At 44.3% G+C, this 15,346-nt stretch overlaps 6 protein-coding genes across 6 annotated transcripts; 3 read left to right on the top strand and 3 right to left on the bottom strand.

Annotated features, from left to right (window-relative positions):
- Positions 1-249: 249 nt before the first annotated feature.
- On the bottom strand, positions 250-1,936 carry I203_102833 (uncharacterized protein; the record flags this gene model as incomplete). The annotated part of the gene is made up of 3 exons (XM_019147111.1): positions 250-637; positions 717-1,616; positions 1,686-1,936. 3 exons carry the CDS (start codon positions 1,934-1,936, stop codon positions 250-252), a joined length of 1,539 nt encoding a protein of 512 aa, XP_019003661.1.
- An 815-nt stretch (positions 1,937-2,751) lies between these two features.
- I203_102832 (histone H4) lies at positions 2,752-3,214 on the top strand (the record flags this gene model as incomplete). Its single annotated transcript, XM_019147110.1, has 3 exons — positions 2,752-2,834; positions 2,908-2,984; positions 3,063-3,214. 3 exons carry the CDS (start codon positions 2,752-2,754, stop codon positions 3,212-3,214), a joined length of 312 nt encoding a protein of 103 aa, XP_019003660.1.
- Positions 3,215-3,796: 582 nt separating this feature from the next.
- Positions 3,797-8,518, top strand: I203_102831 (uncharacterized protein; the record flags this gene model as incomplete). The annotated part of the gene is made up of 16 exons (XM_065517195.1): positions 3,797-4,026; positions 4,261-4,521; positions 4,597-4,627; positions 4,685-4,852; positions 4,922-4,990; positions 5,064-5,390; positions 5,517-5,606; positions 5,663-5,828; positions 5,891-6,297; positions 6,377-6,472; positions 6,538-6,647; positions 6,736-6,991; positions 7,052-7,172; positions 7,238-7,429; positions 7,499-7,951; positions 8,025-8,518. 16 exons carry the CDS (start codon positions 3,797-3,799, stop codon positions 8,516-8,518), a joined length of 3,471 nt encoding a protein of 1,156 aa, XP_065374013.1.
- A 383-nt stretch (positions 8,519-8,901) lies between these two features.
- I203_102830 (uncharacterized protein) lies at positions 8,902-9,729 on the bottom strand (the record flags this gene model as incomplete). Its single annotated transcript, XM_019147108.1, has 5 exons — positions 8,902-9,027; positions 9,141-9,234; positions 9,403-9,454; positions 9,547-9,570; positions 9,681-9,729. 5 exons carry the CDS (start codon positions 9,727-9,729, stop codon positions 8,902-8,904), a joined length of 345 nt encoding a protein of 114 aa, XP_019003658.1.
- Positions 9,730-10,166: 437 nt separating this feature from the next.
- On the bottom strand, positions 10,167-12,902 carry I203_102829 (uncharacterized protein; the record flags this gene model as incomplete). The annotated part of the gene is made up of 5 exons (XM_019147107.1): positions 10,167-10,410; positions 10,530-10,888; positions 11,033-11,238; positions 11,352-12,834; positions 12,894-12,902. The coding sequence occupies 5 exons, from the start codon at positions 12,900-12,902 to the stop codon at positions 10,167-10,169; spliced, it is 2,301 nt and encodes a 766-aa protein (XP_019003657.1).
- Positions 12,903-13,503: 601 nt separating this feature from the next.
- On the top strand, positions 13,504-15,147 carry I203_102828 (uncharacterized protein; the record flags this gene model as incomplete). Its single annotated transcript, XM_019147106.1, has 2 exons — positions 13,504-13,634; positions 13,725-15,147. The coding sequence occupies 2 exons, from the start codon at positions 13,504-13,506 to the stop codon at positions 15,145-15,147; spliced, it is 1,554 nt and encodes a 517-aa protein (XP_019003656.1).
- Positions 15,148-15,346: the final 199 nt, after the last annotated feature.

The raw sequence follows: 15,346 nt of genomic DNA, 5'->3' as shown, positions 1-15,346 counted from the left end.
GGATAGATCGATAGACAGATTATTATTATGAGTGACTGGTGTTAAATTCAATGGGTGAAGCTCGAGAGAGGATGTTGTTGTAAAGATGTCTTAGGTGTATTCAAGACGACATGCGTTACAATGCCATGTGCGGATGTTCAACATGAAGGACAGTATGTACATATATTTAGAGCAATACAACTTATACCTACACCTATGCAAATACAAATGACCAAGCAGCACAATGCAAGTCAACCAATTGCACAGCTTTCAGTCCGATTCGTCGAGCTGATCCAGATCTACCTGGGCCACTCGCTGCTCTTGTTCTTGAATCACCAAATCAGGTATCGACGTCCCTACCAGCCCATCCAGAACCATGCCTACCAGGTGGGCATTACAACTCCTATCTTCAATCGGATCTAAGATCACCTTAGTCCCTCTAGACGTATCGAAGAAGATCCTCTGAATGTAAGACGGTAAGAGCTGGTCGATCCTTCGTTCTGCCCTTAGACGAAGATCCAGTGCTTCCTGAGAAGTGGGATCGATAGGTGATGGACCGGGATAGCCATCGGGAAAGAGGAGCTTTTCAATTATGTCAATTAGTCTGAGAGAGGTGCGAGGATTGAGGATGTATGTTTTCATTAGGTGTGGGAGGAGTCTAATTTATGAAATTATCATTCTCATTAGTATCTTGGCTGAGAATCGGTGATGGCGAGTAATCTGATATTTCAACCCACCTATCCAAAATCCCTCCAAACAACCCTACTACCAATTCGGCCCCACCCCAAACCAATCTCTTCGACCATCTCTTCCTTTCCATCCCTTCATGACCATCTACACCTACTATCTCACGTAATAGTAGTAAAGTCGGTTCATAACATCTTTGGTATGTTCCTTTTTCTTTAGGTGCAGCCGAGTGTAGAGCGATGATGTTTATGGATAGGTTCCATAGCTTGATACAGATATTGATGAATGTATTGAAGAAATGCAGAATGGTTTGATCAACTGATCTACCTTCTTTTTCTTTACATTCTTCTAAATCAGGGTGTTTATTGGCCGTATCATTGTTATTTGTCGGTTCACAAAGTAATTTCAATACAATCTGGTACCAGAACCAACCTTCACATAACCTCTTAACTATACTACCCAATATTGATTTTGCAAGTATCTCCCTGATCATCAATCTCTCTACATCTGGTATTTGTTTTCCTTCGGGTGTAACGTATAGGTTGATAAGTGAAGTAGATAATGCTGATAAGTATATGGATGATATACCATATTCCTGAGTATCTTCTCGTTTAGATATGGATAAGAGAGGTAGACGATTATGGTACCCCTCTACTATTTCATGCTCCCCCTTATCATCTAATCCAGCGTGAGTAGGAAGATACTTCTGAGCAGATTTAGCTTGATAATAGGTCTTGATATGTAAATTGAGTATTACAGGCAGATCCACCAAGAGTAATTCACATAATCTATCTTTTCCTCGGTCGGTATATAGGTCAGATAAGATGGGATGTAAGATTGGATAGATGATTTGTTGATGGATGGAAGGCGGGAATGAACGGTCTGTGGAGAATCGGGTGTACCACTGAAGGACATAGCCTCTTAATGCTATGGCCAGGAGATGGTTTAGTCTATGATGAAATAGGATAGACGAGGTCAGCTAGATTGATGTGAATGAACTAGACGCAGAGTACACCGACCTCTCATTTATCAACTCCACTTCATCACCTTTACCTCTGATGATCTGTGGAATCTCAGATGTCGGATCATCGTGAGGGAATAACACTCGACGATAGAGTGGTAAGTGGACTGTCGAACGACTTCTAACTAGATGAGGGGGTATGGAAGTTGAGGTGGTTGATGCAGATGGAGATGCGATGGATGTTCTTTTTTGTAATTTGTTGTCCGACGGCTGACTCTGTGAGCGGAGTGGTGGACGTGGATTGGACATTGATGGTGATTACATCTTACTTGTATAAGATGACAACAAACGAAAACGACAGGTCCAAAGATAAGATTCACAGTTCATACACTCGACGGAAGTTAACGCTTTGATCATTCCTCCACTGTCGTGCTCATCACCCCAACGTCTTAGGCGGTTGATCCCCTCAGGCAAATCAAATGTACTCTTAGGCAGCTATCGATCTACATGGCATTTATCACAACAAGCAGGCCACTATTGGAATGTTGCAGTTATCTACGGTACAAGACGCAATTGTAGGGCTTGATGCAGATCTAACACGCGTTACAAGAACATTAGTTTCGTACGGTCGCGTGATCTTTCCTTGACGTTTGATGGTTCATCGGCTGAATAAGGCTCAGTCGTGCATTTGAGATATCCAATCTCCTACTGCCTATGACGCAGATATGATGTCTCGTCATGCAAGGTTGACCTCTCAAGTCCAAGTAAGGGTCATACGGGCTAGAGAAGTGTCACTGAGGTGATGGTGATCGATGTGATTTGTTTATGAGCTGAGCCAGCATCAATCAAAGATAATCCCGATAACAGTGATAACCCACTTAGTCACGTGATTCGTCCCTTATATCGCCGAAACACCGACATCTGATCTCACTGCCCTCCCTGTGATCTACGAGGGCTTGTTTATCCCCATCTCACCATGAAATACATATATAAACCCCTTCTTATCCACTTGTCATTCCCATCATCTCTTCATCCACTCAACACACACAATTACAACAACGACTTCAAAGTCAACCAACTACAAACCCTCTTCTTAACAACCCCCATATTAATACTTCACAACAATGTCCGGTCGAGGAAAAGGTGGTAAGGGTTTAGGTAAAGGTGGTGCTAAGAGACACAGAAAGGTTTTGAGAGATAACATCCAGTGTGTATTTACTTCCCTTCTCTTACATATAGTGTAACAATTCTTGCTGACTGCTTGTCTTTTGCCATTCCAGAGGTATCACCAAACCCGCTATCAGACGTCTCGCTCGAAGAGGTGGTGTCAAGCGGATTTCAGGATTGATCTACGAGGGTGAGCTTCATGTCATGCTCAATCTGTAGTCATTGAATGGCGAGAATATCAGAAGCTGACTATTCGTTGTTCACACAGAGACCCGAGGTGTACTCAAGATCTTCCTCGAGAACGTTATCCGAGACTCAGTCACTTACACCGAACACGCCAAGAGAAAGACCGTCACTTCCCTCGACGTCGTATACGCTCTCAAGAGACAAGGTAGAACCCTTTACGGTTTCGGTGCTTAATCAACGCAGCTCTTTCATCAGGATTGGTTGTGGCCTTTTTTATACACTTTCGTTTTCGCTAGTTTTACTTTATATATCCCGCTGAATAAGCGATGCATTTCATATAACACAACGTATACCGTGAGCTGGCTGACTGCATTGATGTACGAAAGGGAAGCAGGCAATGAGTCCCATCATGAACAGCGAGAGGTGGATGTCATGCGAGATTTATCGGCGTTCGTTTTGGGCATGTCATCGAAAGGTCCTTTATTGCAACTTGCATGCACTCATACTGTCAGCTTTCAATGACTCTTGCGTGCGATGTCTAAGTACTTCGTGCTTCCCCCGCATGCATTGCATGATACGGTAGAACAATGAGCTTTTGCATAATCGTCTCAAACAATAAGATTAAGCTAGTCAGGTGAAACCGGCGGAAACAATTGTTCGAGTAACTGGCGATCGGTTAACTCACTCATCTTGTTCGATTTCGTTCCTTTCCCTTCTCCTCTGACCTTGTCTCTTCTGATCCTCATTCTTGTTCCTCATTGAATCAACCTGTAAACAAAAGTCGACCTGTCATCTGATCGACTCATACATATACATATGTCACCTCTTCTGAGATTAGGTAGAGGTATATCATCATCTCTACCCCGATCTATCTCTTCTACCACCACCTCCACATCGACCAGACGATTAGTCAACGTTAGTAGCTTTAGAAGATCATCGCCAAACCTCGCTTCATCAACACCAACTCGAGCACAGCTATACAAGAACACTGCTCCCTTACAGTCAAGATTCAACATAAGGAAAAACGCTACTGTTGCACCGACCGAGTGAGTCTGTCATTCATCTTTATCCTCTTTTACACTCAAATGAATGACGTCCTTTCATTCGGATGATGATGATGGATGGAGTAGATGTACTGTCTTTTCCTCATCCTCATAAACCGGCTGTCGCTTCCATAATCATTCACTCCTTCATCTAAAATTTCACACAATGATCTATATATTCTCGTTCATATTCATGGTACTAACCTTCCTTTTCTCCAAATACTACAACTCCCCTAGTCCCAAGACCAACCTCCCCCTTCAACCTATAATGTCCCAATCCCCATTCCCCCCTTGTCCACCTATACCCAAAGCGACCGGTCCAGTCAACCTAATCCTCCCCCCAACTGAAGATCGTCCGCACAAATATTTCACGCTGGAAAATGGTCTGGAAGTGATAGTGGTATCGGACGAAAAGGCAGACAAGGCTGCGGCGTCGATGGATGTGGGTGTAGGGCATTTCAGTGACCCCGATGACTTACCTGGATGTGCGCATTTCTGGTGAGTCATACTTCACAAGAAAATTGCGTGTCTATGAAAGATGAGAAGCCTATTTTACCCTTTTTCTTGCAATAGTGAACACCTCCTCTTCATGGGTACAAAGAGTGTAAGCTAGGATGTATTTGAAGACGGGACATCAGCTTACCCGATCATGTATCCGCAGTACCCATCTGAAAACGCATATCAGCAGTATCTCACCGCTCATAATGGTCACTCGAACGCATGGACAGCGATGACATCTACGAATTATTTCTTTGACGTCTCGCCCGATGCGCTGGAAGGTGCTTTGGACATGTTCTCTGGGTTCTTCATAGAACCATTATTCAACGAGGTAAGCTGGATGTAGTCACTTGGTCATCATAGGATACACAGCTGACTGATCCAAAACAATCTAAAATAGGACTGTACCGAAAGGGAGATCAAAGCTGTTGATTCGGAACATAAAAAGAACATACAGAATGACATCTGGGTAAGTCGCCTCTCCCCGGATCCATTCGTTAAGTAGCAAAGCTGATGTGATTTGATGTGATGTGGGAATTTAGAGATTCTTCCAACTTGAGAAATCCCTTTCCCGACCAGGTCATCCATACTCCAAATTCGGTACGGGGAATTACGAGACACTTTGGTCAAAACCTAAAGAATCAGGCAGAGATCCTCGAAGACAGTTGATAGAATGGTGGGAGAAGGAGTATTGTGCAAGAAGGATGAAATTGGCTGTGGTCGGTAAGGAACCGATAGAAGTCTTGGAGAAATGGGTGAAAGAGAAATTCCAGAATGTACAGATTAGGACGGAAGGAAAACCCCCCACCGGAAAGGACGGGGTGAGGTTGACTTTTGAGGAGAGTCCTTATGGGGAGGAACAGGTTGGAGTGAGTGTGTTCCTCTCTCATGATATGGTAGGAAGAAGCATACCACCCTCATTCCGATTTATGTGTCCTTTTGCGGATGTATCGTATCTTCAAGTAAATGGACGCTAATTTTCAATGATTGTCTAGCAATTCACATTCGCTAAACCTGTAAGAGATATGCGAGGGTTAGAGATCGTCTTCCCCTTCCCTGATATGGATCATCTCTACAGATCAAGGGTGAGTTAGCTGGCATTTAAAAGGTCATTGTACGCAGCTGATATCATGCCCTTCAGCCGACCCATTTCCTCGCCCACTTTCTCGGACATGAAGGTAGAGGTTCGATATTATCGTACTTGAAGAAGAAGGGATGGGTCAATTCACTGAGCGCAGGGAATCATCATGATGCAGCTGGGTTCTCTTTGTTCAAGATCACTGTAGACCTCACACCAGAGGGATTAGGTGAGCTGCTCGAGAAGGGACCCCGAATAGTCGTAACTAACAATCCATATCTTGGCATTTAGCACATCACAAAGACGTTGCTTTAGTAATCTTCAAATACATTTCCCTCCTTCGATCCAAACCACCATCAGAGAAAGCCTTCAACGAGATCAAAGCTATCGCCGATATATCATTCAAGTTTGCCGAACGAGGGAAAACCTCATCTTATTGCGCCAGCTTATCTGGATTCATGCAATCTCCTGTACCAAGAGAGAAGATTGTTTCGGCTAAATGGCTTGTCGAGGAATACAAGCAAGATGAATTGGAAGCTGCTTTGCAACTTTTGGATCCTCGAAGATCGACGATAGGTATAACGTGTAAGGAATTACCAAAGGATGTTTTGGAAAGTAAAGGTGATTTCGATCAGAAAGAGGCTATATATGGAACGGAATATAAGAGAGTGAAGTATGATGAGGAGTTCCTGAAAGAGGTAGGTGTGGTCGGATTGCATCAGCTTAACCGCTTGGATTCTGCTCAAAGACGACAAGCTGACAGATAGAGTTGAATAGGCAATGTCAGGAAAGGGGTTAGGCGAATTGCAGTTACCCGGTCCCAACCTTTTCATACCCGAGAAGTTGGATGTGGAGAAATTTGATGTCGCCGAGGTCAGTTGATATTTCGAGCTTCTTGCTGCCAGAAATCGTAACTGAAAAAAAAAAAAATTCTGTAGCCCGCCAACCGACCTGTACTTCTCAAAGATACAACTACATCTAGATTATGGTATAAGCGAGATGACCGATTCTGGCAACCTCGTGCCAACCTTGATATCCTCCTTCACTCGTGAGTACGCTTCAACAGTTGATCTCGCAAATTAAATGAATCAGACTCATCGCCGACACGTGTGCTCATCAACCCATCTCATATACAGACCAATCCTCCAAACCTCTCCTCGGAACGCCGTCCTATCCCGACTTTTCTGTGACCTCTTCTCCGACTCCATAACGGAAGACGTGTATGATGCGGATCTGGCGGAACTTTCTTTCAGCTTATGGAACGAACATCAGTGGATAGGTATTTCAGCTGGAGGGTTCTCAGACAAGTTGGCAGTGTTGACTGAAACGATGTTGAAGAAGTTCAAGGAGTTCAAGGTTGATGAAGGTAGATTTAGGGAGATCGTTGAGGCGGTGAGTATTAAGCTACTATTCTTTGGATGGATGAGCTCGCTAACACGGGGAAATTGGCAGACCCGTCTAGAGTGGAAGAACTTCGCTTTAGCGGACCCATATGGAATTGCCTTGTTTTGGGATGCGTATGTGACGAGGGAGACTGCTTGGACTCAGGAAGAGAGGCTGAAGGAGCTCGAATGTGAGTCTTCGCTCGATCAGCTGAGTGGAGCAGAAAGCAAGTCAGCTGATTATCGTTGAGCTTAGATGTCACCTCTGCCGATGTCGAAGCGTTTGGTAAAGAAGTATTATCTCGACTCTTCATCGAAACGCTCATTCACGGTAACACTTCACCAGAGGGTGCTAAGGAGATCCAAGATATGGTGGAGAAGGTTCTCTCACCAAGGCCATTGAGCGCTTCTGAGATAAAAACGCCTCGATCGTTGTTGACTCCGCCTTGTAAGTGAAAGACTTTACTTGTGCGTTGCAAATGGAGCTTAATCAGCTGATATTCTGTATTCGATATAGCATCTGAACACATTTGGTCCCTTGATCTACCCAACAAAGCAGAAGTGAACAGTGCAGTAGTCTATCACCTGCACGTAGGTGAACCCACCGACGTCAAATTACGGAACACTTTATCCCTCTTCAGTCAAATCGCCTCAGAACCAGCATTCGATTACTTGAGGACCAAACAGCAATTGGGTTATATCGTATTTTCTCACGCATCTGCGTCATCTGGATCAATGGGATACTCGATCATAGTCCAATCCGAAAAACCTACTGAGCTGGTTGAGAATAAAATTGAATATTTCCTTGATAATTTCCTCAAAGAGTCGATCGACAAGATGACGGAAGAGGAATTTGAGAAACATAAATTGAGTTTGATACAGAAGAAGGAAGAGAAACCGAAAAATCTAAGTGAGGAATCGAAGAGGTTTTGGGGCAGGGTGAAAGATAGGTATTATGAGTTCAACAAGCGTGAGTACACCCTCCTCTTTCTATTGCAAAGCGGTCTATCATCTGATTGACCTTGCCTGCATTTTATAAATAGGTGAAAAAGACGTTGAAGCTTTGAAGACCATTACCAAATCCGACATCCTATCATTATACTCTAAACACATCACTACGAACTCCACTGATCGAAGTAAATTATCGGTCCACTTGAAATCACAATGTAAAGGAATCAAATTCGATGCTTCATCTGCTGGACCATTGATAGAGAATTTCATGAAAGCTGGAATTACCGTTGATCAATCTTCCATCGCTCAGTTGTCGGCTACCAACCCTACTTTGGATGTCGTCAAGCAATTCGCTATTGGTGTAATCGATAATGCACCGAATGCAGATGATGAGGCGAAGAAGACTCTCAAAGAGGTTGTAGAAAATCTAAAAGGATCTGAAGACAAACAAGTCGAGGGACAAGAAGAAGGTGTGAGAGAAAGTAACGTTTATATCAAAGATATACTAGAGTTCAAAGCTGGTTTGATACCTAGTAAAGCGGCTGTTCCTGTTGAACCTATCAAGGTGAATGCTGCGAAGTTGTAAGATGGAAACAGATGGATAGATTGGTAGAAGGAAGTAAATTGCAAGGGGCAAGAAGGTTAGACAAGTCGGTAGATAGACCAGATGTAGCCATGCATATACACATACACATTTCACGTAGCGGCTCATGAACTAAGCCCTTCATGTCCTCGCATCAGACCGCACATTAGACTCTAAGATGACTCAATATTGGTAGTATGAATGGTCCTATTGTTTGCTTTTCTTGCATAGCATGTCATATCAAAGATGTATGGATGCGTTATTATATAATCCGTTGAAATGAATTGAGGGATATACCTCCAACCTATCCTCCCTCAGATGATTCTCATACCGGACTGCAGTATTCACTCAACGGCTCTTCTGGATTGACATCACCATCGTCGTCTTTACAGCTTCTCCATTTTACGTCTCTCTTCGGACTTCTTCCAAGCCATCATCAAAGGATGTGATATCTTTCCGTTTGTCGAGTTGGGAGGAAGAGTATAGGCATATTGAGATTCCGTTCGGATCACCTAAGATTATAACGTAGATTCGAAATCAAATTGAGCGTTCGTTGGTCTCACTCTCACTCTCACTCATGGAATTGATATGTAATGTAAACGTAAGTAAAGTGATAGGTACTTACCGATCCGATAGACATGAAGAACCCAAATGTAGCTGCTGAGGATAACATATATTGAGACAAGGTGGCTACTGATCCTCTAGGTCCTGGACCGGCTCTGCGGGTCAAGTATGATTTGAATTATCATCAGTATGATGTTGTCCATAGTATGGACAAGATACATGGAGGTCAGATTGAGGAAAATCATGTCAAGCAAGAGGAAGGGATCCGGCTGTGGTGAAAGGTGAAAGATAGAATGCTGATTCGTGTATGTACACTTACTTACCTCATTACGGAGAATGTACCGAATATGAAACCAATCGTCAGACCAACACAACCTATACAAACCATCGCAGCCTTTTATCAGTACTCTTGGTACCACCAAGTAAACACATTGGAAGAGATACACAATGAAATTCACTCCACTCACTTCCCATGAAAGCTCCCATCTTCACTGTATAACGGCGAATGGAAGAAGAAAGAGTCAATAGTCAGTGATTGTGCTCATCGGCATACTCTGCGTCATCTATAGTCCTAAATCTTGCCAAGTTTGATTTCACTCACTCTTATCGAATGTAGATCCACCAGCGGTAGTTTGAGGTGGAGGAGGCATCTTGCTTCTTTTATACTCTTGATTCTTTTCTGGCGATCTATAATGAATTGGTCGAATTTAACGATGTGATAGATTAACACCTGTAATTCTCCTTGTCTGACAGTGGTGATGGATCTGACTTTGATGATATGATTGAAAGGCATCAACTTGTAGAGCGAGGAATGTGGTTCAGATGGCAGAAGAGTAACTCTCGCTCACATGCCTTTTACCGACTTTTCGAAGGACCATCCCAAAATCGACAATCGTGGGAAAGTGGAGGCTGATCACTCAACTAATGATCATACTCTCACTGCAATGATTGCTTGATGAATATATCAAGTCACTGTAGATGAATGTATAATATGCATGTAACGGAAATGCATTGATTTGCAGCACCCAGCCAGAAACAATGCCCCAAAATAGTACTTTGAATGACATCCAGTGTGAACGGTACTACACTAATCAGGCATCTCCCTCAGTACCAACCTCTCAAAAGCCTTTTCCTTCCATCCATCATTACCCAACCATTCAAATAAAGTATGTTCGTTCAGACCAAACACAGATAATTTCCCATCTATCAACTCGTCGAACGTCTCTCCTCGAAGTTTCGCTCTTTCTCGCTCTCGCGCTTGGATAGCTAGAGTCGCGGGGTTATGGCCCTCTAGGACGGATAGGATCTCGTCGTGGTCTGGGTAATATAATCTGAGAGGTGATATATAACATCAGCATAGCTTTCTTCGTCAAGTATGGAGTAAATCAGGATGTCGCATCAGGGAACAAGTGATATAGCTTGAGATGAAGATATGTGAACAGATACTCACCTAGGTTCAAGAAACCCAAATATCGCCAGAGCAGTCCTGAATATATACCCATCCCCATCTAACATAATCTGATCCCACAATCTACAAGCACACTCAAAATCTACTTGCTCAACTAACATTCCCCTGAACCAACCCTCCGGGACCCTCAATCCCAGATTTTTGAGATTCGCATATATCTTGGGATAAGCATCTGCTTGGAGATTTTCGAGAACTCGGTAATAGGCGTCAATCTCATCTTCGGTCTGGGAGTAGAATGACCTGAGGCACGGTCGAGAGAGGAGATTGATCAGGGATATGAACGCTTCAGCGGGCGGAGAGACGAGGAGAAACATTGCTGAGAGATGGGAGATGTAGGGCGCCTGAGATAAGATTGGTGTCAGTATGGTGATATGAGGAAGGACTGTGTGGATGACGTAGGTCATCGACGAGAATTAAATGATATACTTCTGTAGAAGTGGGTCGAGTGAAATCAATCGACCAGACGGCGTAAATTCTTCACTCACATATCCCAATCCGTCGTCGGAACGATAAACCACCCAAGCGCACATTATCTCCTTGAGGTCATCTCTAAGCGGACTACCGCGATGATATAACCTCAAAGTAGGTAGAGTGTTATCCATATCTTTCTCCATCTGATCTAACACATCTTGTGGGAATCTACCTGATTTTTGAGCCTTTTCCGATCGAGTGACGTATGTGCGGTAGGCATCTGATGGGAGATAAGATGAGCATTGAAATACATATTCCGAGATGATGACTAAGAAACACACTCCACGAAGAGTGTATCCAACTAGAATTTTTCATGTGTACTGCTTTACTCACCTTTGGACACAGCCAATGGATTCCCAATAGCTTTACTCCAAGCCAGCCCTCTCAAATGCGTAGGAACACCTTCAAACCACATATTTCTCAAACCCGGATCATTCTGCACTCTCTGTACATTAAATTCCTTATCATGTAACAAAGCTTCCCATTTAGGTATAACAATTGTTAATTTCTTTTCCCTCTCCAATTTCCTTTGCTCCTTCAATTTCCTGACTTGCTTTTCATGTTCTCTAGATTGCATCATGATTTCTTCCCATTGATGTAGATGAACTTCATCCTCATGTTTATCTTTCGGTGGAAGATATGCAGGCCGGGTATGGGATCTGACTTTTTCAAATGTCGATATTGTCTCTTTCACTCCTATACCGTGTTCGTGGGTTTCCACACTCGACCCGCCCTGCACAGGGTGCACGGAATTATGAGTCTGCTGGTGTGGCTGTGAGGTTGATATTCTCCTCTGGTCTTCTGAGTATGGTTCGGAAGGTATGGGGAATGGGAATGGATGTGCGGGAGGAGCATGTAATCTAGGTGTAGGGGCACTGGATTCTGCATTCTGAGGTGGTGATGTGGCTTCACTACCATTTCCATGCCCGTTGATTGAGGGAGTATGAGTATGAGTAGAGTGAATTGAGCTAGTTGCGGAGGCGCGGCGGATCTGTTCGGTCTGCGATCTGATATGATCTGGAGTTTCGCCTATAGCGTACCGCTGGCCTTCCTTGGTCATTCCGAATCCACCCCACGATTGTCTTCCTTTCCTCTCTGGACTGACGTACGATGGAGATATCGGTGGAGGTACGGTAGGCGTCAAGGGCGGTGTAGAAGACAGAGGGATAGATTCGAAAGGTGCTGAATCATCAACCTCACCTGCACCCTGCTCTTCCGAGGATAGTATAACTGAAGTGACATTTGGTAAAGGGGGTTTCAAGGCGAATGGCTGAGGAGGCGGACTAGGTGATCTACTTGAGATAGACCTTAGTGAGAAAGATCTCCTAGATGGAGGGGCGGATAATGGAGGTGACAGAGATGTAGGTGATGGTAGGGATATCTTCGTGGGTGATACTTCTAGATGACCATTGGGTGTGAGTGATCTCTGCCGTGCGCGTGTTGAAGATGGTGAAGGCGAAGGGGAACGTGAGAGTACATGGTCAAGTCTTGAGCTTGATCGACGTGCCGAGGGAGATACAGAGAAGTAATCGTTGGAAGGTGATGAGGTCCTTGTTGGTGAAGTGAGCGATACGCCTATATCCCCTTCGACTTCTAGGTCGATGTCGACTTCTCGACTTAGTTCTAACGGTGCCGGAGGAGTGCGTCGCCCGTTTGATAATCGAGGAGAGCGACTTGGTCCAGCATCACTGGAAGAGGAACCTAAAGAGACATTGGAGAGTGAAGCTTCTAGCGAAATATCACCGTTGGGAGAAGGGGAAGGAGGGAGTTGGTGATGTGAGGGAGACGGAGGCTGCCCGAATCTGTCTTCGGTTTCCTAATGATAAAATGGCTCTGATGAGCTGCTGGGGTGGAAGGTATGATAGCTGAGCTTACCTGCGTCATTGAGGAAGCATCGAGTATTTGTTTGTCTCCCCTGCGCAAGTGGAGTACTTGGCTGCTCGACCGTTTGGGATGTTGAACAAGAGAGGACGAGTGAGAAGTGGTCAATGCATTCATCTGAATCCAACTTGACCCGTCTACTGATATACGCGCGCGTAGCTTTATTAGGAAATGTGCTGCCGGGGTTGACCTTGCAGACGGCGACGTCCGCCCACCTCCTTGCCACGTTCCCACAACATTTCTTTCACTTGTATTACGTAATTATAACTGAACCATGAAGTGGCTGGCAGGTTGACAGATGATCGATCGGACTGAGAAAGTGACAAAGTGACTTTACAAAGTGAGAACGTTGAATGAACATTACCATCAGTTACGCGTTTCATCATTCCTCTTCTTCTTCTTTGTTCCTTGCTCATTTCAACCCATCTTCCATCTCAGCTTGTTGTGTCAATCGACCATCGACTATTGATCCTGTACTGTGAGCTTCTTGATGGAGCTTACCTCTTTCACATAGGTACATAGCATAGGGAAATTAACAGAAAGAAAGATCTTCATTCCGATCATTCAACCCTTTCCTTCGATCATCGATAGCCGTCAATCGACAATGCAATCTCCCTTGAAGGGCTCACAAATTCAATCCGGCTGGACCGATTCATACAAATATCAAAATCAAGATGGACCCAAGTCGGTGGACAGGAAAAGAAGGGGTAGAGGTGTTGATATAATATCTTCGTCGTACGTAGTTGTAGTGTGCACAACCTCCCTTCCATCTTCCCTTTTTGGATCTTGCACAAGGACACAAGCTGACGCGATGATATATGATAGATTACCAACTCCACCATCTCAATCATCAAGTCATCTTCCCTCTCCAGAGACAGTCCGAAGATCGGCTCGACCTCGTAAACACCTTCCTCCTTCCACTACTCAACTTCCCACTCCTCAGACTCAACGTACCAAACGCCGCCTTTCACCTTCAACTATCCTCGAAGAAGAAGAAGAAGTTATACCATCTCCATCGGGACATACCACTTTCTTCCTTTCCAACCAGACCAACGCTTCGTCATCGAGTAGTAGACCAGAGAAGATCCGGCGTAGACCTGGCTTGACTTTCGCTCAGCAGATGGGGTTGCTCAATACGGGTAAAGGCGTAGGGATGGGCGGAGGACATAAATCAGGAGTCCATGTATATGGAAAAGTAGATCAGATAGGTGGTGTGGAGAAGGAAAAAGAAAGAGGAGGTCCAGTCAAGGAAGAAAATCCATTCTTAGTCTCTGGATCTGGATTGGGGTTGGGTGCACCTATACCTATGCGTTCCCCTGGACAGACAACGATCCATCAGCCAAGTGGTCCAGGTGGTGACGAAGAGGGGTTCAACTCAGATACTGAGGGTCAACCGTCTCTTGCTCCTCGCAGACCCCCAAGATTAGCTTCACCCATAGCTTGTGGTAAGACCCATCCAACACTGGCTCAAAGTATCTCACCGACCGGTCTACTTTCACCTCCACCTACGAAACATGCACCACGAATCGCTTCTTCTTCTTCATCAAAAGCAAAAGGTATCACTCGTCAGGAGAACGTTCGACGTAAAAAGGAGATGGAAATGTTAGATTACGACTCAAACCCGTTCCTTATCAAACCTGGTGAACCTTCTACACGAATACCCAAGACAAAAGGACCGATAGTAGATGAAGATTTACCTACTGTCACATATGTATTTAGAGGATCAAAGAAAGTATTTGCCAACCCCCTATATCCCTCTAACACGGTATTTCCTAGATCGGAATTGGATCCTGAAGATGAAGAATTCGAACCGAATCCTCTACCTAAACCCAAGCTTTTATGGCCTACTGGCCCGTCACCTTCTTCGTCGAAGAAGCAACGAGAACGAGAGAGGACACCATCAAGATCACCTCCTAGTTCACCTGTATCGACACCTACGAGAAGTACGAGGTTTGGCAATTCAAATCTTAGCTTGTCGGTCGGACCGAAAGGTAGAGCTCAAGATGAAGGGGAAGGGATATATAGTGATGATGAAGGTGAATTGATGATGAGGGATATTCGCACTGAAGAACATGCGGATACGGATACTCATGGTCAGGCAGATTTGCAAGACGTATTACCTAGTAGGCGAGGATTATTATTTGGTGGTGGGATTGGAGGTTCGACAAATAAGGGAGTGAAGAGGGATGTAGATGAGGGTGATCTTGGTGGAAGAGGCAAGAAAGCCAGAGGTATATTGAGGTTGTGAAAGATCGCTCTCGAGGTAGAGGGAAGAAGTTATATCTCGTCATGTTTATATATTCAAAATACGATACATCTTGTTCATACGTTGTTACATACATTATATCAGACCGACCCAGTATCTTGCTCCAAATTTTTTGAAATCATTTTGTAGCTTGATACACTTATATAGGAATGGTATCTTATTTTATCGTATTTTATATGAA

The sequence above is a fragment of the Kwoniella mangroviensis genome (genome assembly GCF_000507465.2).
Source record: "Kwoniella mangroviensis CBS 8507 chromosome 1 map unlocalized Ctg01, whole genome shotgun sequence".
Lineage (NCBI taxonomy): Eukaryota > Fungi > Basidiomycota > Tremellomycetes > Tremellales > Cryptococcaceae > Kwoniella > Kwoniella mangrovensis.
This window is presented reverse-complemented; position numbering and strand designations above follow the sequence as displayed.